The sequence below is a fragment of the Arvicola amphibius genome, chromosome 5, assembly GCF_903992535.2.
Source record: "Arvicola amphibius chromosome 5, mArvAmp1.2, whole genome shotgun sequence".
Lineage (NCBI taxonomy): Eukaryota > Metazoa > Chordata > Mammalia > Rodentia > Cricetidae > Arvicola > Arvicola amphibius.
This window is the reverse complement of record NC_052051.1, coordinates 50,058,487-50,081,918: the sequence shown is the minus strand read 5'-3', so window position 1 is coordinate 50,081,918 and position 23,432 is coordinate 50,058,487. Positions and strand designations below refer to the sequence as shown.

Genomic DNA, 23,432 nt, shown 5'->3' with positions numbered 1-23,432 from the left:
CCTTTCCAACGAGCCTCAGTCCACAACAGTCTCTTCAGTGAACCCCCAGTCTTACCTCATGTGGGTTTGGGATAAAAGGTACAGGGTGAGTATATTTTGTTAACACTGCACTCACAGCCAATGGCGCTTTAATTCAGACACGACTGATGTGTTTATAAACCTGTCTTTTCTCATGCAGGTACGTCACAGTTTTCTTTGACTTAGAAACACTACACATTACTTTAGTACCAGTTCTTGGAGACCATTTTAAACAGTGAAACCATCAAACAAAAGGGAACAACAAAAATGTAAAGAAATGGCACCCAATGTACCACGGAAGGACACTTAAGGTTTCTGTTTGTTCGGTCTTCATTTTGTGTGGCTAGGTAGCCCAGGCTGTCCCCAAACTCACTATGTAACCCAGGGTGGTCTTGAACTCTTGTGACCCCTGGCTCAGCCTCCCATTTGTTGGAGCTGCACCACTTCACTTGGCTTAAACAAGTGCTTAGAGCATGAGAACCAGAATGAGGTAGAGGTTTCCCTTGCTGATGTCAGCCAGGAACGTGGACCTTAGGCTGAGAGTTTCTGTGGCTTATGCACGTCTACAAATCATAGCCAAAGCACTCTGAGTATTGATTTGAGGGCATTGAGTCACTGTAATTTCTCTACCGTAACCCTGTAAATACCAAGAAAGGACATGAGATTATATGATGGTAATTTACCTGTATTGTTGGAAGTAAGAGCACACTTCCATAAAGTGCCTGAAAATTTGTTAGAAAATTCTGACCAAAAAAAAGTTAAACGTAGATGAGAGGTTAAGCTAGTACCCCAAGGCCAGGCACGGTGGCTATGGTTCTAATTCCAGCACTCATGAAGCAGAGGCAGGTGGATCTCTGAGTTTAAGGCCAGCCTGGTCTACATAGTAAGACCCTATATAATAATAATAATAATAATAATAATAATAATAATAATAATAAATAAAAATAAATATGAATATAAAGAGAAAAATATTTGCAATATAAAGGAAGACTCGTGTGCCTGTTTAAAAAAATTACAAAGCTACGTTGATTTAGTGTATGGCACTGAGTATAGTGGTGTAGAACAGGGGGCTGCCAACAGAGAAAGTGTACCAAGGAGCCCAGAAATACGTGCACATATACAGGACCTTAATATCACAGAGTGGCAACAGGGGAGAAAGAAGTTTTTAATCAACAGTGTTTGGAAAGCTGATTCACATAAAATTAAACTAGACTCACTATCTCATATAAAGTATAAAGGGTCAAGAGGTAATAAATTATAAAGCCTATAAAAAACAACTCAATAGAAACTAACCAAAAGAACGTATGTTGGAAACAGTGAATATAGAAATGAGGCCAGTCAAATAGAAGGCAAAACAAAAAGCCAGATGCTTTAGCAAGATTGGTAAAACCAATAAGCCTAACAAAGGCCCACTCAAATAACAAGAACACAGCCCGAAAGAGGATCCATTACCGGAGAGCCACAGGACAATGAAGGGACCACAGAAGGGATATTCTGTACCAAGTTTCTGAAGAAACGGCATTACCAAGGAAATTACATGCCTCCTTGTTATGTGCTTCAGCTCCTGAAACAAACGTCCAGCTCATGCCACGGCAGCGTGAAACAAGCTGGAAGAGGTGGAGACTCCGGAGGCAGCCGCTGGCATCTGGTGGCATCTGGTCGCGGTGGACACGTGGAGGGTGATGGCAGAAACAAGCTAGGAGCGCCGCACAGACCATAAACGCCAATGTGCAAGAGTCATCTAGCAAAAGTGAGCCAGGCTTGAAGAGTGGTCCTGGCTCTGGCTCAGAAGGACTCCCAGTGACCGCTGTCCCTTTGCAAGTGTGAGTTTTCAGGCAGTTGTGAGGGGAGGCAGTTGGGCAGGTGACAAGGATGGCCATTGGATGCTGTGTGCCATGTTGTTGGACCGCCACTTGGCTGTTTGAGGGGCAGGTACACAGCGGCAGAGACGGTTGGTTGTCCACAGGTGATGTCCTCCCTGCCACCACACTCCCAAACCAGCTTCCCTTACAGGGAGGTGGCCACGTGTCTGAGTTCCACAATGGCACGTGAAGAAACGAATGTCTTCCAGTGAGAAGAAATGATGTCTGCCACTTTGGGTGACACTCTTTAAAGGAATATTCACACACTACCCTTGCCTCTCCTGTCATTGCCTGAATACAGAGAATGACCTTGAACCAGCCTGGGAAGACAGATGTTCTGCCGGATCCCAGCCCTGTGCCACCAACACTTAAACAAGTAGGTAGAAATAAATAAGCCAGTCCAGCTTATGCTTCAGTATCTGGGAGTTTCCTTTGTGATGGATGTTTATATCGATTGCCGCAGAGTTAGAGAACAACCCAGCCAGTGCCAGTAAGAGCTGAGGCTTCGTGAGGACGCCTCCTCTTTGCAGTGCAGTGGGGGGGGGGGAAGCTAGGATCCCTGCTAGTCAGAACTCTGGGTGCATGTGCACACTTGTGTGTCTCTGTGTGAGTGCGTGTATGCATGTATGTGTGTGTGCATGCGTGTGAGTGCGTGCTTGGTTTTGTCCTAGGGCTAGGAGGGTTTTTCAGGAAGGAGAAACAGGAGGAACAATTACAGAGAAAAACTGAAGATCTATATAGGCATTTTATAGGAAAAAAAAGTAAAAAAAAAATTCCACTGCTCTAACTCATCGTAAGATTTTCTTCAACCGACATCTTAAAAATGCATTTGAACTTGGGTTTGACTTGAGGGGAGGAATGGCAAGAGGACATTAATCCTTAGGGGGCCTCAAAGGCCCAGGAGGCTGTGCCATTGAATCCTAATAGGAAACTAAGATGGAGAGAGCATTTGGAAGGAGGCTGGCAGCGATGCAGGGCAGCAGGGAAAGGTTAAAGATAAAACCACTGAGGTCCGAGCAAGGCAAGCTTGCCTTCAGCTGTTAGCAGGGATTCATTTGGGATTACCTTGGCCACTTCCATTATTTCTTTGTCTAGAACAAAAGGCCAGGTCTACTCAGGTCCCTGGGAAGCCATCTCTGTAACAAATATTGCCTTTATCCACAGAGGCCTGCTCACTCTGGGCAACCACATGGACTCGCTGCATCAACTGGAAATGACTGTCCCGTCACCACCTCACAGCACTCCCTCTGCCCGGACAGAGGTGCTCTTCCTTCAAGGAAGAACCAGCTGCCTCCCCCTTCACCCACTCTACCCTGGCCCAGCAGTCAGCTTCCGGATGACCAGCCCTTTGGGAGCTACTTCAGCAGCCAAAGGCTTGCCCTGTCTCAGGTGGCCCACGTCCAGACAGATTCTTGGGGCTAGACAGACCGCTTCACTTGGGCCCTGTGTGGGACAATGCTGACAGAACACACAGGCGCTGTGTGGAGTTGGCCAAAGCTCTCACAGGCCTGCGTTGTGTCCCACCTTCCCCTCTGCCCAGTCATATTCTCTTCCTCACCGGTGCCCAGAGACCTGAAATGCCAACCACTGCCTCAGCACCTGCTTCTAGAGAATGAGCCTGGCTGGACTGCGTGAGAAGAGCGATCTCACTTTTCTGCCAAAAGAGAGAGCACCTGTCACATGGCTGACAATGGGGGCCACTTCATCTAAGGCTCTGTGGAAGGTCAGGCCCAACAAAGCATTTGCAATGTCGCTCACAGCCGCCCTAGCTGAAGTGCTGAACTTTCAGCACTGTGAGGAAACATCCCAGGCAGTGGCAGGCCCTCCCTCCTCAGGGGCTGCTTCCCCAGCTTCGGAGCAGGTCAACCTCAGTATCACACCAGTCGCCGAGCCCAGCATTTTGTGGGGAATGTTGTTTATTTTACAAAGGATTTTAGGCTTTGGGCTCGTTTAGCATTTATTTATCTGTGTTCCTACTTAAGCGTTCACCACCCCAAGAAAGTAGGGAGAGAAAGCGATTGTTCACCTCATTGTCTCTGACCACAGTCGAAGTGTATGGTGAGAGAGAGGAGCATCTCGGGTCAGTGCTGTAGAGATGCCTTAGCAAGGGGTTCCAGGTGATTAAAGTTAGCATTGCCACCAAATAGGACAGAAATAGTGGCCGATGCTTTTCTTGCAAAGAAACAGAAACAGGATTACCAGCTGGCTTTGAGAGCCCTTCCTTGACACACCAGAGAGTCAAAAGAAATGGAAGTAAATTCAGTGTTGAAAGAATTATTTACAAACCATGTATCAAGTCCTTAAAACCCGTAGCATGTCCACAAAGATCTGATTTGTCATTAGCTACAGCGAAGGACAAGTCAAGAATTAGCAGGGAAAGGCACTTGCCTGAAGCCTCACACCCAAGTGCAACACCCAGACTCGCAAGGTAAAGAGAGAGAACCCACTCCTGAAGACTGTCCTCAATGCCTTTTCAAGTATTTGTGAATGTGGGCGAACACACAAAAATAAATAAATGTAATTTTAAAAAAATTTAAAGAAATGTTCTTAACTCCCCAAAGATGAAGCCAAGGAAATAGTCTTCTATGCATAGTGGTCCCTCAAAAGATAACGTTCAAGTCTTAATTGTCTGTCTTATTCAGTAAAAGGGTCTCTTTAGATATAACCAAATTAAGGATCTTACACAATCACCTCATCTCACCCAAATGCAGTGGCTTGTCCTGTCGGGCAAAGAGAAGGGAGCCACAGGAAGCAGAGAGTGTGAGGTCAACACAGAGATTGGAGTTTCTGTAAGCCAAGCAGTGTCATTACCAGTTCACGGCAGATACAAGGACAGGGACACTAGACAGATTGCTCAGGTCACCCAGAGATGTCAGGGCTGCCAGCAGCTTGATTTGGACATGTGGCCTTCATAACCAGGAGAACTGGGAGCTGCTGCTCTCAGATGCCAAGTGTATGGTTGCCACAATACCAGGATGCTAATAATCCAGGCAGTGGGAAGGCACTTACTTCCAAGATGCCATGTGCTCCCTTGAGTTGAGCTTTGATTTCCAGCGTAGCCACGGGCACTCTGAAGAGCTTGCGTATTGACGTAGCAGGGGTCATCAAAGAGATCCACTCGGCAGGAGTGCTTCATTGGCGAAGCGTCGCCCTGCATCCCTCTCTCGCGGGGTACACCTGGAGTGGTTAGCAGTGGACAGTGCCCTATGTGTAAATCATGTCTGAACTGAGGAGCCACAGGCGGCTGTGCGTCACGCAAGCCCACCCCAAACAGGGACTGACCTCCGATACTTAGGTCTTTGAGGAAGAACTACCCTCCCTCTGGCCTCTCCCTCTCTGCCCTGTTCCTTCTGTCAGCTGTGCCGCTGACAAAAGCAGGTACAAGAAAAGCAAGAAGAACTGAAAGAAAAGGCCAGGGACTGCAAGGTCATGTCTAGCAAACAGCACCAGCTCAAGATGATAGTCCAGGAGGAAGGAAAGTATATCGTACTGAACTGACCATCTACCGCTAACCCCCCTTGAAGGACGTGCTACATAATACAAAGTCTTACTTCCTTTGCACTAAATTAACTTAAAAGTAAATCAATGAATCGAGTACAATTTCTTTATTTTGGGTTGTGAGTCTAGCCTTTTGTAACAGCTGAGCCGTCTCTCCAGCCCTCAAGTAGAGTTCCTAAGAACAGAAAGTCTAGTTCTCTTCTCCTCTCAAAGGCTTTTCCTGACAAGCTCAGCCTTGCACTAGTTTCTGATGTTTAGCTGTGTCTGGTAGAATGGCTTCTCCCCTCACTCTAGGCCCTCCTCCCCCCTCAGCCTGTACTCTCCCACTGCACCCCAGTCTACACACTGGGGCCAAAGGCTCTTTTAAGACTGAAAATCCAATCCCATTTCTCAGCGATTTAAAAGCCTTCTAGCTGCTTCTATACTCTGCCGGGCTCCCCCATCCCTTACCTGGCTTCCCTGGGACAGTCCAGCCAGAGTCACACTGGCCTCCTGCAGTGTGATTGCCACTTCAACCTCAGCTGTCAAAACCTCTTTCTTTGGTAGCACCGTTCCTCACCCTCTGCTTCCTTGGAAGCTTGGCCTTACGCTGTGAAGGCCATTCCTTCCGTAGGAGTAATGCATTTTCTCATGCCTGTCACTGGCTAAGGTCTGTAGTACATTTGGCTACATGTTCCGTAAAAGCAAGGATAATGTCTGCCTCGTTCACAGCTGTAATGCTTCACATCTGGCCCGCGACTGTCATTGGCTGCATGGGTATTAGCACAATCCCTCATGATCTGATGGTGTCATCCACATAGTTGTGTCCCGAGGATGCCGGGATGAATCTCTTTTGCGTCTCTGTTTAAATGGGCACTTTTTATAAGTCTCAGCTGTACAGGATCGTCATGAGGTCGTACCCGAAGCAGTGACGTCCCCCTGCACCCAAGGCCGCGGCTCTTGACGGCCTGACTGTAAAACAGCATTCCTTCTTCTATTGCTCCAGTCATGCAACCCTTTTGATGTGGTCTGCACGGGACAGGCTCACGCCAGATTGCTCATGATGGTGGCGAGAGAGGCCCAGCAGTATGACGGCGCTCTCAATGGTGCTCCTCGTTCCGTATGATGCTGTTCATCTGCTCTTCCTGTCGTCTCACCAGTTATATTTTGCATGTAGGAAAACCCAAGGAAGGATCCTGTCTCTACAGAGGGAGGGGCCGCCAGGGCATTGTGTTTGTGCATTCTGTGACGTATGACTGCTTGCTTGGTCAGATGGAGGTGGGGTTGGGGTACCTACTTTAAACTTACTTTCACACATAAAACACCACTAAAGGATCGTTGCAAGGCAGTCAAGGCTGGAAACAATGCTTCTACTCGTAGGGCAAGCTCTGTCTAAGCAGCATTATGCGCTTAGAAGCAATAATAATAACCTAATCAGGTTGTACTTCTGCCCCCAAATTCTAATTCTTCCCATATTCAAAATATCAAGAGCTGAAATGTACATCTGCTTCTGTACAAGAGGCCTCAATAAATATCATGGAGGGGATTGTTGAGTAAATGTAGACCACATGAGACACAGAAAAATCAGCTTTATGGGAGGGCAGCTGAGCGTGTAGCAGAGTAGGCAAGGTCCAGCCCACTGTTAGCTCCCGCTGGGAATTCACAGGTTGGGGAGGGGAGAGGGAGCTACTCTTCCAAGAGAGCAGGATTTCAGAGGCATTGCGCTCAGTGGTAATTTCATCTCTCAGTCATCTAACTAAGAATTAGTTTAAAGTTGTATACTTGATCTCAGCCAAAAGGCTGAGGAGTAATTAACTTAGGATTTTAATTGGCTGTAAGGAATTTCATGGGAAAAATATTTTGAGACACAGTCTCACTGTGTAGCCCTGGCTGACCCCAAACTGCTCTGTACACCAGGCTGGCCTTGAACACACAGAACGCTGTCTGCCTCTGCCTCCAGAGTGCTGGGACCTAAGGCAAGTGCCACTATAGAATTTTAATTTCTATCAAAAGGAACTATGTTTTTAGAAGGTTAAAATGCTGCCTGAGCTCACTAGTCCTTTGGTACAGCTTGCAGAATGGTGACAATCAGAAATGTACTACAAACGAAAAACCTTCATGTGTCTCCAATGGTATAAAAATAAAGCCAGTAGGCTACACTGACAAAAATAGATATGAAAGGTGACAGGTGCCTGCTGAGTCCCTAAAGGTGGCTATCCAGTTCCTTCCCCACCTCACCCTGCAAGACTCGCCTTCTGAAGTCAATAGTCCTGACAATCAGTGAGCATGAAGCCACTAGCCGGCGGTACAGCTGCTTTTATAACGTGTTTCTAACACGGCAGTCGAGGCCTTGCGTTTGTGTGACAGGAAGTTCTGCCCTACGGCAGTGAGCATCACACAGTGATGAGCACAGAGCTCCAAGGCAAGGTGGATGGTGGATTGATGCACTTGCACCTCAGCTATCTCTTCTGTTACCTTTGCCAAACTAGACCCCAGGTTGCGTCTTAAGGGCCGTGGAATCGGCATCTCTTTCCATACATACATCGGAGTGGGAGTTCCCTGAGCGTTGCACAAAAGACAACCCTTTCCAGTGAGAGTTCTCATGATGTCACAGCAGAGCAAAACCCCAGAGGTGCAGCTGCCCACTTGGGACCACACGAGAGCAAGGGAGAAGCGTGAAGCTGTTGAACGATACACCACAACACGCTGGCATCTCTGGGAAGCATGCAGCCCCAAAGACTGCATGTTTAGTTTGAAGTCTGCCATTTAAGAGCAGGGGCCCGCACATTCATATGGTTCAAGAGGAGCTGGAGGAGAGGCTGGGGAGGCATCGTACCTACCTGCTGAGCCGCTCTGTTCCATACAGTTCTCATACACGCCGCTGCATTTAGAGTTCCCGGGCTGTAAAACAGCAGATGGCAGGACATTTATCAAGAGTACACATTCATAAAGTTCACAAGAAAAAGACAGCTTTCAAGAGCATACAGCAGGCAACTTCACTTTCCAGCACAGAAGTCTGACAAGCCGGGAATAGAGAATCTGCGGGGACACATGGTACTTGATGGCCTTTCTTTTGGAGACAGTTGCAGAAGTGACTCTGATGGTGAGGGACTTGAAAGGACTGTCCACACCCTGTGTCTCAAGAGTCCCTTTGCTCCAGAAGTCACATTCCAGCACTCAAAGTCTCGGCTAGAAAGTGAATTTTAATTAATGTGTGTGTGTGTGAGAGTGAGTGTCTGTGTGTTTGTAGATGTGTTTGTGAGTATGTGTGTTTGTAGATGTGTTTGTGAGTATGTGTGTTTGTAGATGTGTTTGTGAGTGTGTGTGTGTTTGTAGATGTGTTTGTGAGTGTGTGTGTGTGTTTGTAGATGTGTTTGTGCGTGTGTGTTCACATAAGTATGGAAGGCAGAAGTCAATCTTGGCTGTCATTCTTTGGGAGCTATCCACCTGGTTTTTGAGACCTGGTCTCTCACTGGAGCCAGGGTCTCACTGATTAGGCCAGGCTGGCTGGCTGGCTGGCTGGCTGGAGAGCCCCAGTTAGCTGTCTGTTGCCCCCTCTGCAGACCCGGGACTATAAGCACATGCCACCTCACCTGGCTTTTTCTTTTAATGTGGGTCCGGGGAATGAAGCTCAGGTCCTCAAGCTTGCATAGCAAGCGCTTTACGATTGAGCCATCCCGGTCTCTACCTAATTCTGATGTGACGAGCTAGAACCCTACTCCGCTGAAGTTTGTGCTAGACTCACTTGTCACTCTTGAAAACCTCAGCCAATTCGAAGGCTTTGGTCACCCTGGTCTTCACATGCGTGCTCGTCGGCAGTGGGATAAAGGTGTGCTGATGCCCTGGAGAAGTGCAGCGTGCATGCTTTTGGGAGATGGCTCAATGCATACCGCACTTGCTGCATAAGTGTGGAGTTTGGAGTTTGGATCCCCAGAGTCCATGCAAAGCCCTATACAGTAGAACTCTGTAATCCCAGTGCGTGTGTGGGAGGCAGAGATGGGCGAATGCCCGATGGGCTCCAAAATGTAAGAAAAGGCAACGTCTATTGATGAGAGAAAGAGGGACAGTGGCGTGAATAAACGTGACGAGGGGAACTGAGTATGGTATGGTGCTGTGCCTTTAACCCCTGCACTCATGCGGCAGAGGCAGGGGGATTTCAGTGAGTTCAAGCCAGGGCCACATAGTTTGGTATTAGAGCTGAAGGGACAGGAATAGGCTGAGATTAGAAAAGGTAGAGGGCAGATTTATATTCTGCTAGAGGCAAGATCTAAGCCCGGGAGGAGCCGTGGAAATGCTTCCATGCTGGCAAGGTAGGGCTGGTTTTTCCAGGAGGAAATGGAAGAGAATACGACAGGAAAAGGAAAGATTTAACTTGCCCTTGGAAGTCTCAGAAATAGACGGAGGTATGGCTCTGTGGACAGAAGGCTTCCCAGAGAAGCCTGAGGACAGTGGTTCAGGTCTCTAGCACCCAGATAAATAGCAGACAGCTCCCAGCAATCCCAGCACAAAAGAAGCAGGGAGAGAGAATCTGTCCAGCAAGCTGGGCGCTTGACTAGCTGAACGGGCAAGCCCTGGGCTCTGCAAAAGACCCTGCCTCAGTAAATATGGTGAAAAGTGATGGACATCAACCTCTGGCTTCCATGTGTGCTCACACGCATGTGATTGTACATATGATTACACATATGTGTACATCTTTACACACAAGAAAAATGCAAAAACAAATTTTAAGATGGCTCGTGAATGATAAACGGCAACACGTGGTAGAACAAATGTAATGAGTCAAATGTTACACACATGAGTGTCCGCTGGGAGGATTCTTTCAGCTGTAACTGAAATATTAGAGGAGGATACGGGAGCAGAAATTAAAGCTACCATAAGGGAGTACCCAGGTGAAAATAATGTTTAGCAAGCCAACAGAAGAGGACTCACAGAATAGCATCCAATAGGTGCTGGGCCTAAAGATTCAGGACTCCTAAAGGGAGAAGCCCATTCAGCAAGTAAGTCACTAGGGCCATTGTAAACGTCATTTACATCAGGTTGTCAAGCAGAGTCGGGGTCTCCAAGTCACAGTGTTCATGTGGGAGCAAGAACTGAGACTGTGGTCCCTAGAAGTGGGGGTGAAAGAAGGTGAGGCAGTGTTGGTTGGGTTGCAGTGGCCAAAGCTTATCCACAAGCAGAAGAGAAAGAACCAATGGAGTGATTTTGAGACAGAGCTGAACAGAACAAAGGCATAGGGCTGGTGGGAGGATGAGGTCAGCACAGGGGAGGGTCATATTTGGACACCACAGTGGCTTGGGAAGAGAAGCAAGGTCACGGGAAGACTGGGGAATGTGGAAAGATAGAGATGAGAGGGATGCATTGGGTATTTTTTGTTTTCCTAGTGAAAACAGATACGGTGGTGTCTGCTGAAGCTGTGGGTAGGGTACTGGGAATGCAAACAATCCATTGTAGACCGTGATTGGCCCTGCTTTTGAGGAAGATGGTGCTTTCACTAAACTTGCATCTGAAAAATCATCAAATCAAGGGCCCTAGAGGTAAGAACAGAATCACGTCTCTGGTACCAGTAACAATAAACATTACTTACTAAATAACACAGCTTTTCACACCGGATAGGGCAGTAAGCCATTTGGTCTGTAGTTTGGACCTTGATCCGCACGTCTGAAATGCCGCCTGCAGGTGGCTGCTTCCCTGGGATTGCGTTGTAATAGTCATGGTCTCTGTCTTCAGATGCGCCATCACCGTGCACCTCCTCGCTGTAAGGGAAAAGAGAAGCCCACAAGAGGCTGGGTGGGAATTCAAAGACTATGTGGAATACAAAGAGATCGGAGCCAGGCAAATCATCCCGAAAAACTGTGCATTGTGTTTTAAGTTTATTGCTATGATTAAGCAATGTTGAACATCTGGCCTGCCATGCTGAATTGTTTAGAAGTCTGCAAATAATCCAAATGGAAGAAGCCAGCGAAGAGTGTCAAGGGTGAGGGCTTTGCATTTCTCTGCAGCAGTAATAACATTTATGGCAAACACTGGCTCGCCTGGATGGAAGGCTATTTCAACACAGCTTCATAAGAATGCAAAGCCTTCTTGAGTATCTCTGGCTCACTTCAGTTGCTTCATTTTGGAAACGTTTTAGTCAAAGAAAATTCAGATATTGTTCTTTGGGTAGAGGGCCTAGCCCAGTGTACTAAACTAAGATGAAAAGAATAGGAAAGCTGTGGCCAGCTATCTTGTCTGCACAAATCTAGACGAGCACGGTATCCATAAAGGACTATCGGAGTCACATGGAACAAGTGGGGGAATTCTGTAAACACACAATTGTTTTAAAAATTGAAACAGGTTAGAGAAAAGAAACAAATAGACTTTTCCTCCAAATTGGAATTAACAAATGTTTCTTATAAAAAGAATAAGTCACATGAAATCTCTTTGTGATTTTGCATGCATGTGAGGGGCACTGTGATTGAGTGCAGGTGTGTATGTGCCTTGGCACTCGTGTGCAGGCATGTGTGTGCCTTGGCACTTGTGTGCAGGTCACAGCACAACTTTGGGAAGTCAGTTCTTGCCTGCATCCTTGCGTTGCAGGAGCACCTCTCTTATTTCTGCTGCTCCCCTGAGGACTCCAGGTGGCTTCTCCTGTCTCCACCTCCCAGCTCACCTTAGGAGTTCCAGGATGGCAGACACATGCCCCCAGGGCCATCTTTTTACTTGGGTCCCCAGGGTCCAAACTCTCAGGCCATCAGGCTTGAGTGCCAAGCACTTTTACCCACTGCGCCATCTTCCCAAGCCAAATCAAGGGTTTTGTTGGTTTGTTTTTTGTTTTTGTTTTGTTTTGTTTTGTTTTTTAGAATGAGTTAACCTACCAACAGACATGACTGTGTAGGATCCTGGGTAAAAGCATCAAGGCTCCTGGGAATAATTTTTTTCTGTTGCCCTGGACAACCTACCTCATACAGATGCATCTCCAACCCAGTGTTTGCTGATACACAGGATGACAATTTGGAGTATGGTGTTTTTAAAATTATCCAAGGATTTGACTTCTTGAGTGTGAACTTGGTGTCCTGTAGTGGCCCAAAAGGATCAGCTTTCATGGCCTCAGACACCCACTTCCTGAGTCACATCTGTGTCACCCCACAGACTACAGCCAGTTGTACCGCCTACCCGCAGCTAACAGGGTCCTGCGGAGGGCTTTGATTCTTACTGTTTTACTCTTTGGTTTGGGTTTGGATTTCACTAATATGCATGAGATCCGGGTTGAAGAAAATCTGAGGAACTGGTTAACGTTTGCTGTTTTAGAAATCTATACAGCCCACGGTTTTGTGCTACACTGGAGCGACAGGGAGGATTCCATCCCACTTTAGTGTTAGAAGGACGTCTGGATAAACGGGAGTAAAGGAAAAGTAAATAGCTCTTACTTTTGTACTGAAACTGATCCTTGTAAGAAAATTATTCATCTCTTTAGTGAACTCCAAAACATCATAGCAAGTTTTTTGGTGTTTTCTTTTTAGACAGGGCCTCCCTGTATAGCCTTGACTGGCCTAGAACTCACAGAGATCCGCCTGCCTCTGCCTCCCGAGCACTGAGATCAAAGGCATGTGCCACATGTCCCACCATCATCGCAGTGTTTCAAATATTCAGAAAGACAGGAAGTTAGATTATTACGGAACTCCCGACTGACCTTTCCCAAGTGTTCAAGGAAGGGTTTTTCAAGTACTGCTTGAAGCGGAGTTCAAAGGCCTGCCCTATGGTGCTTATGACATCTTGGGCCATTCCACTGTGACATTCCAGGATGTGGCACGCTGTGAGGAGACAACAGAAAGCATCATGAGAACGTCACACACAGTCAAAATAGCTTCACGTTGGGAAAAGCATCAGGCTTCCAAATGCATGTCATCTCTAAGCTGGCATGGTCAAACCTCATAGTCCATACGAATCAATGAGAATATACTCAAAATCTTCTTATCTAAAAACAGAAGTTTTGGTCTCAAAGCAGAAATTTACGTGCTAGCTCTTGGATTCAGTACAGGAAAAGAGAAACGCAGCAGTCACATCAGAAACGGTCACACCAGCAAACCAGGTTTGACGCCCTGTGTCACCACACAGGTAGATTACAGAAGACAGGAGCAAAGAGCCATTTCCAAACCCATGCCCTAAAGAAGCAGCTGGTAAGGATATAGTCGAGGAGACTCCTCCCTCTCCTCACCCTTTGCCTGTCATTGCTGCCCTGAACCAATGATGCAGATGCGGAACCTCACTGAAATCCCTCTTAAGAACTTTAAGTGACCTAAATTGCAGATTTGGTGGAGGTGTTGTTACCAGACCCTGACAGGTCTACTAGACGTGTTCTCGCAGAAGCAGCTACTGAGGCTGCTTTTCACAAGTTAAATAAGCAAGGTTGGGGCAATTAACAGCATGGCACCATTAGCAAATCGGTTGCGACTGCCTTCTTTTTGTTGTATCTTGTAGCCCAGGCTAGCTACCACCTCTCTGTAGCTAACCTTGAACTCCTGATCCTCCTTGCCTCCATTCCCAGGTACTGAAATGGCATCAACCATACCATACCCATGCAATACGAAGAGTTGTTTGACGGAACTTTCCCAAGGATGACTTAGGAAGAATACTTAGGCTAATTTATAGACAGAAGCAGTAACGAGAAGGTTAGAAAGGCAAGAGCAGTAAGCCTGACAAGAACTAAAAGATAAAAGGCAGAATATCTGGATACTTTAAAGAACTGAGGCATGAGGGAAAGCTTGGTAGGAGTTTGACAGACGTGAGAACGTTGTGACTGTCTTAAGTGAGTGATTTGCTTAGAACCAGAAAGGCAGGGAAGGTGGGGTGGGCTGAGGAGAGCACACGGGAATTAGATGAAGTGCCAGGGAAACATTCGTTTGTTCTTTATTGTGACTTTATCAAATTCATCACAAGGAAATCTGGGGAGGAAGGGAGGCCTGCTTTCGTGAGCCCTTAACAGCTCTAGCCTGCAACGTGAGCCCTGGGAGAGACAACATACATGCGGATGTAGGAAGCCATTTACATCCCTGACAGAGCCCTCAGAGCGGACCGTGACTGACAAGAGGCTCTGCACAGGCTTTCTTCAGCCTGACCAAAACTCAAGGATTGCCTATATTCCCATTCCATAATTGACCTGATTTTTGGATGAGTGGTTTTTCTAATTTGTACATTTTATCTGAATCTCTTTCAGAGTTGTTAGCAGTGTGTATTCATTGTGCATAGTGTCGGGTTTCATACAATTTCTTAGGACATCATGTAATTTGACCACAGTGATGCATCCCCTTTCCTCCTTTAGCCTGTGTGTGGGTGTGTGTACACGTGTGTGTGTGCACCTGTGTGTGTATGCGCATGTGTGTGTGTAAAGGTCTATGTATCTATAAAGCACCCGCAACTGAGAGAAAACACATGTTTATCTTTATTGAAAAGATTTACATCTCTGATACTGAAACAGACAGGAATTTTTGAAAATTCAAAATATCTTTAAATGTTCATCATTTCAACCAAGAGAAAATGTTTGGTCTCTCTTTAGACTGTCGTTTTATATTTTTCTCTACTGAAGCTTCTCAGGGTAAAAAAAAACTCATAGAAGTTGTTTTAAGAATATTTTGTTGAATGAATATTTGATCCATCACATCAGTCTCGCTATTGTGAGAAATAGTTGTGGAGTTTACTGAAGAACTGAGTGATAGATATTTGCTTGAACTGCTTGAGGGAATAAAAGTCTACCTTCTGGGTAGTCTCATATACTGAGAAGTGCCAAGTAGCCCCAGAGGTGTGTTCCCCAGATGAAGCAAGGTAAGTCCTATCACATTACGTAAAAAGATCATTTACTTATTTGCTCATTTCTAATCTCATACATATATGGCTCAATTAAAAATGAAATCAAAATGAGAATGATATCAAAGTAAAACCAATAATTGTAACTTTTTTCCTTCAGGTTGAGAAGATGTCAAGAGGTGAAACACAAGAAGACGGGGGTGGGGTGGGGTGGCCGCAGGAGATTCCAGCCCAAATAAGTAAACAGACGGGGGTGGGGGCGCAGGAGATTCCAGCCCAAATAAGTAAACAGACAACACTGACTTCGGTGAGAGAGGTGGGAGGACACGAAACTACAAGTACTCTGTGAAGAAGATTTAGAGCCGAGTTCAGATCCCACTCACACCATCGTATGTGTAATCCTGGACGTGCTACGTGTGGCAGCATGAATGGGAACGGTTAACACAGGCTCATATGCTTCAATGAGAGGTCCTGAGTTGATGGAACTCTTTGGGAAGGATTAGGAGGTGTGGCCTTGTTAAGGGAGGTGTGGTCTTGTCAGGGTAGGTGTGCCACTGGGGATGGGCTTTGAGGTTTCCAAAGCCCACACCCTCCCAGTGTGCTCTCCGTCTCATGCTTGTGGATCAAGACGTGAGCTCTCAGATACTGCTCCAGTGCCAAACCTGCCTGCTTAATGTCATATTCCCCACCATCATTGGTTCACCCTCTGTAATGACAAGTTCTTAATAAACCCTTCCTTTCAGAAGATGCCTGGGCTGTGTGTTTTGTCACAGAATAGAAAGTAACTATGACACTGCTCCATGGTGAGGCCCTCACGCGCAAGGACAATAGGGCAGGAGATCTGGTTACTTCAGAGGAAGTCTGGCTTTTCTTTTCATAGTAACTTAAGCCCTCCGAGGAACAGGACAAGGAAGCTGGGCAACCAGGAAGAATTAAAGCCAATTCCCACCCTGTGGTGTTTTAAAAGAAAATGGCCCCCAAAGGGAGTGGCACTATTAGGAGGTGTGATGTGGGATTCCTCTCTGTATGCTGTGATTACCATCGATAAATAAAGGAACTGCTTTGGACCTATAGCAGAGGTACAGGGGAACAGAGCTAGGTGGAGAAAACTAAGCTGAATGCTGGGAAAGAGAAGGCAGAGTCAGAGAGAAGACATGGAGCCACCACCAGAGACAGACGTGCTGAAACTTTGCTGGTAGGCCACGACCTCATGGTGATGCACAGATTAATGGAGATGGGTTAAATTAAGATGTAAGAGTTAGCAAATGAGAAGCTAGAGCTAATGGGCCAAGCAGTGATTTAATTAATACAGTTTCTGTGTGATTATTTTGGTTCTCGGTGGCCGGGACAAACAAAGGGCCTCCTCTTACAGAGGTGTGGTCTTGTTGGAGAAGGTGTGGTCTTGTTGGAGTAGGTGTGGTTCTGTTGGAGGAGGTGTGATCTTGTTGGAGTAGGTGTGATCTTGTTGGAGGAGGTGTGGTCTTGTTGGAGGAGGTGTAGTTCTGTTGGAGGAGGTGTGGTCTTGTTGGAGTATGTGTGGTTCTGTTGGAGGAGGTGTGGTCTTGTTGGAGTAGGTGTGATCTTGTTGGAGTAGTGTGGTTCTATTGGAGGAGGTGTGATCTTGTTGGAGTAGGTGTGGTTCTGTTGGAGGAGGTGTGGTCTGGTTGAAGAAAGTGTCTCACTGTGGGGGCAGGCTTCGAAGTCTCTTTTGCTCAAGCTTCCCTCAGTGTGACTGTCAGTTGATTTCCTGTTGAGTGCAAGATGTAGGACTTTCAGCTACTCCAGCACCATGTCTGTCTGCCTGCTGCCATGCTCCCCATCATGATGATAATGGACTGAACCTCTTAAACTGTAAGTGAGCCACCCCAATTAAATGTTTTCTTTATAAGAGTTGCCATGGTCATAGTGTCTCTTCACGATAATAGAAACCTTAACTAAGACACATCCTTAGCCATTTGAGTACATGCTAAGATGTGAATCTTCCCCAACTTCTCTGACTTGAATTGTCTGCAACAGGGAGCCAGGCATGGCAATGACATAGTTATCCAAGAGATTGCATCTTGATCCACAAGCAGGATGAAACAGAGAGAGACAACTGGGAATGACGGGAGTTTCTGAAACCTCAAAGCCCACCCTCAGTGACACATCTCTATATAGCTCTGGCTGTCCTGGAACTCACTACATAGACCGAGTTGGCCGCCACTCACAGAGATCCACCTGCCTCTGCCTACTGAGTGCTGATATTAAAGGTGTGGGCCACCACTCTCAGCTAGCAGTCCGTTCGTTTTTCATAAAGACCAAGTTTATCTAGAATTAGATCTTGAAAAAACGATAGTGTATCCCAGGGTCAGTGGCTCCGATCACCCACCAGGTGGCGCTGTGGGACGTAAATGCCGTACAAGCCTTCATGGAGGTATCAGGGCTTTATGGAGGCCCATGAGGGGAAAGGTACTTCCTCCTGATCCAAAGAATGGGATCTGGCCCTGAGTGGACACATGGCGTTTCCAGACATGCTGAAGATTAGTAGATAGTATACTACTGAATACAAGTGGGCCTATTGATCACCCAGGAGGCCACCCCTCAGGAAGGCAGGAAATAAGCTGAGCAGATGGGAGGGAAATACATCCACTGAAATTAATGTGCTTGTAGCCCCTGGAAATCTCTCCCTGCATGCAGTTGTTCGCAGATCTTCTTTGCTAAGCTTCTGCTTTTCTGCATTCTACCTAAAAAGCTTAACTTTCCATTCCCCACTTTCTACTTTTCAATGGATACCGACAGAAATCTTCGGCATGTTTGCCCTGGTGTTCTGGGCTTTCTCCCTGTTTTCTGTGACGGCCTTATAACCCGGCTTCTATAGTTGCTGGCAGACTCCCATTACTGACCCTAATTCAAAGGCTGGCTCTCTTGGTCTGCTCCACCTCTTCTTCCAGGTAGCTGCCGGGATTTACAATCTGTCTGACCTGTGGCTTTTCTCTCAGCCTCTAATAAAATAACCTTTGGATGTCCTTCAGAGTCTATTTTAAAATTATTTCATTAATGAAACTAAGTGCCTATGAAAGGGAATGCCATCCCTAGTAACACCTGGACAGGAGAACTGCCCTTCCCTAGTGATAACGCTAACTTACTGGGTAATTTTATGTCACCTTTCTGATTCCACTATTTTTATTCAAGGATTTAAAGCATCTAAAAATATATAACAACCCCGACCTAATGACCATTTGCTGGAAAGGTGCCAAAATAGAGATAATACTTTTTAAAAAAAATAATAAGGCGGTTAAAAATATGTAATAAATATTAATTTTAACTGTAGAAAATGAAAAGGGAAAGGTACCAAAAGGAAGTTAAAATCACCCCCAAATCTCAGGGATAGTCACTATTGGCAGTTCGACACAGGTATTTCCAGTTTTGTTGTGTAAGTCCTGCCTCAAAAATCACCTGCGGGCACAGCATACATACATAGTGCTCATGGTCTGCTTTGTGCACGTAATAGCACAGTGGGTACTTTGCCCATGTCGGTACTCATCCTTCTAAAACAGTCTTGACTACCACCTTCTTATACATGCTAAGCACTGATTTAATTTTTGATAGGTGAATACTGGAATAGTGTTTGCCTTACCATATAAACATTACATGGTAGTGATTTTAATTGCTTGGTCTTTGTGAGCATCCTAATTACTTCCTGAGGAATGAAGCTGCAGGGTTAAGGTCAGTTGGGACGACAGAGTTTTGATGTAAGTCGTCAAACAGCTCTGCGGGATGTTTGGCTCTGTGCTCTTGTCAGCTACGCTCAAAATTAACTGCTCCTCTACCAAACTTGCCATTTCCAAATATTAGAAGTTTAAAGATGAAATACGACACCTATCACTCTTGTGTTCTTGTAGCTAATAAGGCTACATTTATTCAAATGCTTCTCGGTGTCTTGGGATGTTCTTTTGTAAGGAAGTTGTGCTCGGGACCTGGAGTTGATCCACGCCTTTATTGACCAGAGGAAAACCACTTTTTTCATTCTTCCCCCAGCTGCATATTTTTATCTTCCTGTTTCAGGCTCCTGAGTGCTGCAATTGTAGGTGTGTGTCACCACGCCTGGGTTTAAAACACCTTTTCTCAACTTTGTATGTGTGTGTGTGTGTGTGTGTGTGTGTGACATATCATTATGAACTGTTATGAAGACGACATGAGTCAGTGTGGACAAAGTGTGCCCGACAGTGTCTGCAAAGTGGTGAGCGTGTAACAGTTGGCAATACTTTTCCTTGCCTTATTTCTGTTTCATTGTTGGTCCTTTTTGATAGACGAGAACCTCTGCCTCCTTCGTGGCAACTTCACTACAGCTCATGCTGGAAGATCTACTCAGCAGGCAGCAACTGGCAGCCCGTCACTGAGACACTGGACTGCATACGGTACCTCACCAAGGTACCATGCAACTCCTATTCCTTCATCAACCCTTACGTGTAAATGTTCATCAGATAATATTAATCCACAGATTTGATCCAAACTGCCCCTCCATCCTCAAGGAATTTAAACCATTAATGACCTTTGTCTAGAACTGATGAGGTCATCTCTGAATTGGAATCTACAATTCCAGACTGCTTGTCTTCTCTCCAATATCACTGTACAGCTACAGCTACAAGAGGAATCAAACTACCATTTCAGTACAATAGCCTGGAACTCGCTCTGCAGACCAGGCTGGCCTTGAACTCACAGAGAGCCACCTGTCTCTGCTTCCTGAATGCTGGGATTAAAGGTGTGCACCACCACAGCCTGGACATAATACTTTTTATAAAGGTCAAAATCTTTGCTGGTACCTGGTGACCTCTCGGCATCCTCTGTTCTCTACAGTCTTTTTCTGGCCTGTGTCTTCAGCTGTGGCTCCCTGTAGAAGGAGCAGCAGGCTGCATCCCGCCACCCGGCTCTGCACGACTAGCTTTACACCCGAAATAATTACATGGAAACTGTATTCATTTAAACACTACTTGGCCCATTAGTTTCAGCCTCTTATTGGCTAACTCTCGCATTGCGACTAACCGATTTTTAGTAATCTGGGTAGCACCACAAGGTGGTCGCTTACCAGGAGAGATCTTAACCTGAGTCCGACTCAGAGAAGAGAGGCATGGCGACTGCCTGAAGCGTCTGCCTTCTCTCTCCCAGAATTCTGTTCTGTCTACTCCGCCTACCTAATTTTATGTCCCATTAAAGGGCCAAGGCAGTTTTCTTTATTAACCAATGAAAGTAACACATAGACAGATGACTCTCCTCCATCAGCTCCCTGGCTTTTGCTCTTTTTCCTTCTCTGAAATCCTGTCTTTACAGACGCCATCACCAGCCACACACACAGTCAGCTCATTGCACTGTGCTTTCACCTGCACAGATCCTGTCTGAGCACAGACCCTGTGAAAGCTTCTATTCCCTTGGCACCTCTCCTCTCCCAGGCACATCCTACGGAGATGTTATGCTTTTCCCTGTCACTAAATGATGAGTCTCTGCAGCCACACCTTTCTTCCATATTAGCTAGCTCACCCTTTGTGCATTAGGGTGCAATTAATCTCTCTCTCCTTTCCCCTTTGTCTCTCTGTCTCTATCTGTCTGTCTGTCTGTCTGTCTCTGTGTGTGTCTGTGTATCTGTGTGTGTGTGTGTGTGTGTATCTGTGTGTGTGTGTATCTGTGTGTGTGTGTCTGTGTATCTGTGTGTGTGTATGCACGCACGCATGCACTCAAAAACTATGGTGGTTTTCTCTTCAGATACACAGGACAGGAAAGGGAGGAGCAGGTGATAGGGAAATAACTAATTTTTAAACCCAGGAAAATCACCTAATGGTTCTAAGTTGTCTGTTTTGATAGACCTGTTTTCCCAAGGAAAGAAAGACGAAAGAAAAAAAAAAGTATGCTTTCTAGGTGTTTTCTGCTACTTATCTCAAAACACTAGAAGCTAAATTTAAAAGCCAACTATGGTCTGGCAAGATGACTCAGCAGGTAAAGGCCCCTGCTGCCAAGTATGGTGACCTAAGTTCAGTTCCTGGGCCCCATATGGTGGAGGGAGAGAATGACGCCCACAGACTGTCCTCTGACCTCCCCAGCCCGCTGTGGCACATGCACGTGAACGTACAACAGATCCAGGCCAGCACGCTGAGGCGTGAGGCTCTGACGGAGTCTATCACATCATCACACTGACATGGGAGAGCATCACTACCCCACCCAGTCTTTTGACTTCACCTTGCTCTCATTACCTGTGTAACAAGCTGACACAAAGAAAAAAATTGAACCCTCTGTACTGCTTGTTTCTGAAAACCCCTCCATGAGCTTGGTCAAAATGCTCAAGAGTACCTCTTCAAAGTTCTCCTGGCTGTGGGCTCCCTTCGGACAGCCCAGCCCTGCTGAGCCACTCAGCTTAGTAGGAGCATTCTGCCTGGACATGCTGCCGCACACTGTTTCCTGCTTGTTTTACTTAATTAATCAAGAAGAATGATTTGCGATTGTGCAGCCCTCACCCTCAGCACCTAACTCTGAACTCTGAACTCTCGCTACAGTTGACTCAAAATCAAAAGCAACAACCTGTCTACAAATACCCCTTGACTCTGACGTTTGCGTCAATACCAACTTGACAGAATGTAGAATCACCTGGTGGGTGACTTATGGGCATGCCTGTAAGGAATGATTTTGATTGTATTGAGATGAGACAACCCACCCACTATGGGTGGCACCATTCCCAGGTAGAGATCCTGAAATTATATATATATATATATACATATATATATATATATATATATATATATATATATATATATATATATAGAGAGAGAGAGAGAGAGAGAGAGAGAGAGAGAGAGAGAAAGGGAACTGAGCAGAGCAGCAAGCTTGTGTTCACCTTTCTCTGCTTCTGGTGATGGAGGTGACATGACTTGGTGTTTCCAGCACATGTCACCTTGACACCCCTGCCATGGCAGCCACCCTTAAACAATGTACCAGACTAAACCCTTTCTCCCTTAAGTTGCTCCGTGACAGATGCCAAAGTGAATTTATACCAGGATCCCAGGTGCTTTTCTTTCAGGGTCTCAGACTGGCCTGGAGCACAGTGTGTAGTTCGGCCTGGCCGCATATGTGTGATGATCCTCCTTCCTCATCCGTACTTTTTGTGGTAGAAACAAAGGTTATTTGGAGCAAGCAGTTCGTCGGTGGCTCTTTGCTGGCAGTTTTTCCTGTGCCCTGCTCCTTCATCTCCCAATGGTTCTCTGTCATTATCCATTCAACATTATGAAGCTCAGAGCTCCTCAGTTTCAACGGACTAAAGGGTTTGGCACCTGCCCTTTCCTTTCTACCTTCTCAGGACTATGTCCTTCTTGGCAACAGTTTCCAAGCATCTATGATGTGCCAAGCTTGATGCCAATGGCTGCTTCTCATAATTTCACTGTGACAATCACACTGCTTCCATGGCTTCAGGTTTCTCCCTAAATGCACCTGCTACAGCCTGCCAGATCAGTCTTTCTAGAGCTCGGCTTTGCACCTCCACCCATTCACCCACAGGATCAAGACTCAGCTTATTGGCTCTTTCCTATCTGCCCTGGTAGACTCCTTCTTCCATATACCCCCTGCAGCTGTGCCTTCCAATACACTGTGCACATGTCCACCTTTGTGAGTTAAAGTCTTTCTGTTCCCAAAGAGCAGTCCGTGTTAGCAGCCAATTATGTGGGAGCAAATTCCATCACTAGGGAGAGAAGAAGATCACTAACTCCCAGTTTGTAATTAAGGGGAACTGGCCTAAACTTGTCTCTCAGAGAAGTCTGAATGTTCCAGGGTTAAGGAGAAGAAACGGGAGAAGAAATAGATAAACCATGTCTATCCAGAGAGGTCCAACCTTCTAAGGAACCTCAGGTCTTTAACTCAAAAGCATGGCCAGGAGATGCATTTTGTAGACAACGTTATTGTACCCTGGGATGAGACATTCACTCAACTCTTTCACTCAGTCATTCAAAACATTGTTTCTGAGCATTAGGTATGTCTGAGCCATTGTGAAGAGCGTCTGAGGAACAACTGTAAGAGAGAGAGGTGCCTGCCTTCGTGGAGATCTCAGCCTGATAGGAAGAACACATGAAACATTCAGACAGGTGTGTGAGAGAAACAAGTGATGAAATGTGGCTTGTTCACAAGAAGAGGGTACAGACCGGGCGGTGGTGACACATGCCTTTAATCCCAGTACTTGGGAGGCAGAGGCAGGCGGATCTTTGTGAGTTCGAGGCCAGCCTGGTCTACAAGAGCTAGTTCCAGGACAGGCTCCAAATCTAGAGAGAAACCCTGTCTCAAAAA

The 23,432-nt window shown here is 46.2% G+C and overlaps 1 protein-coding gene across 2 annotated transcripts in view; it reads right to left on the bottom strand.

The window, feature by feature from the left end:
- Positions 1–23,432, bottom strand: part of Shc4 (SHC adaptor protein 4) — a 94,517-nt gene that overhangs the window by 11,048 nt on the left and 60,037 nt on the right. Inside the window, exons 7-10 of one of the 2 annotated variants that reach the window (XM_038331881.1) lie at positions 13,023–13,147; positions 10,942–11,106; positions 8,198–8,258; positions 4,890–5,057 (exon numbers count right to left, since the gene is read on the bottom strand). In XM_038331881.1, the coding sequence (XP_038187809.1) occupies positions 4,890–5,057; positions 8,198–8,258; positions 10,942–11,106; positions 13,023–13,147 (519 nt within the window). Of the gene's footprint in view, positions 1–4,889; positions 5,058–8,197; positions 8,259–10,941; positions 11,111–13,022; positions 13,148–23,432 lie in introns of both variants that reach the window. The other variant, XM_038331880.1, reaches the window with a different exon arrangement.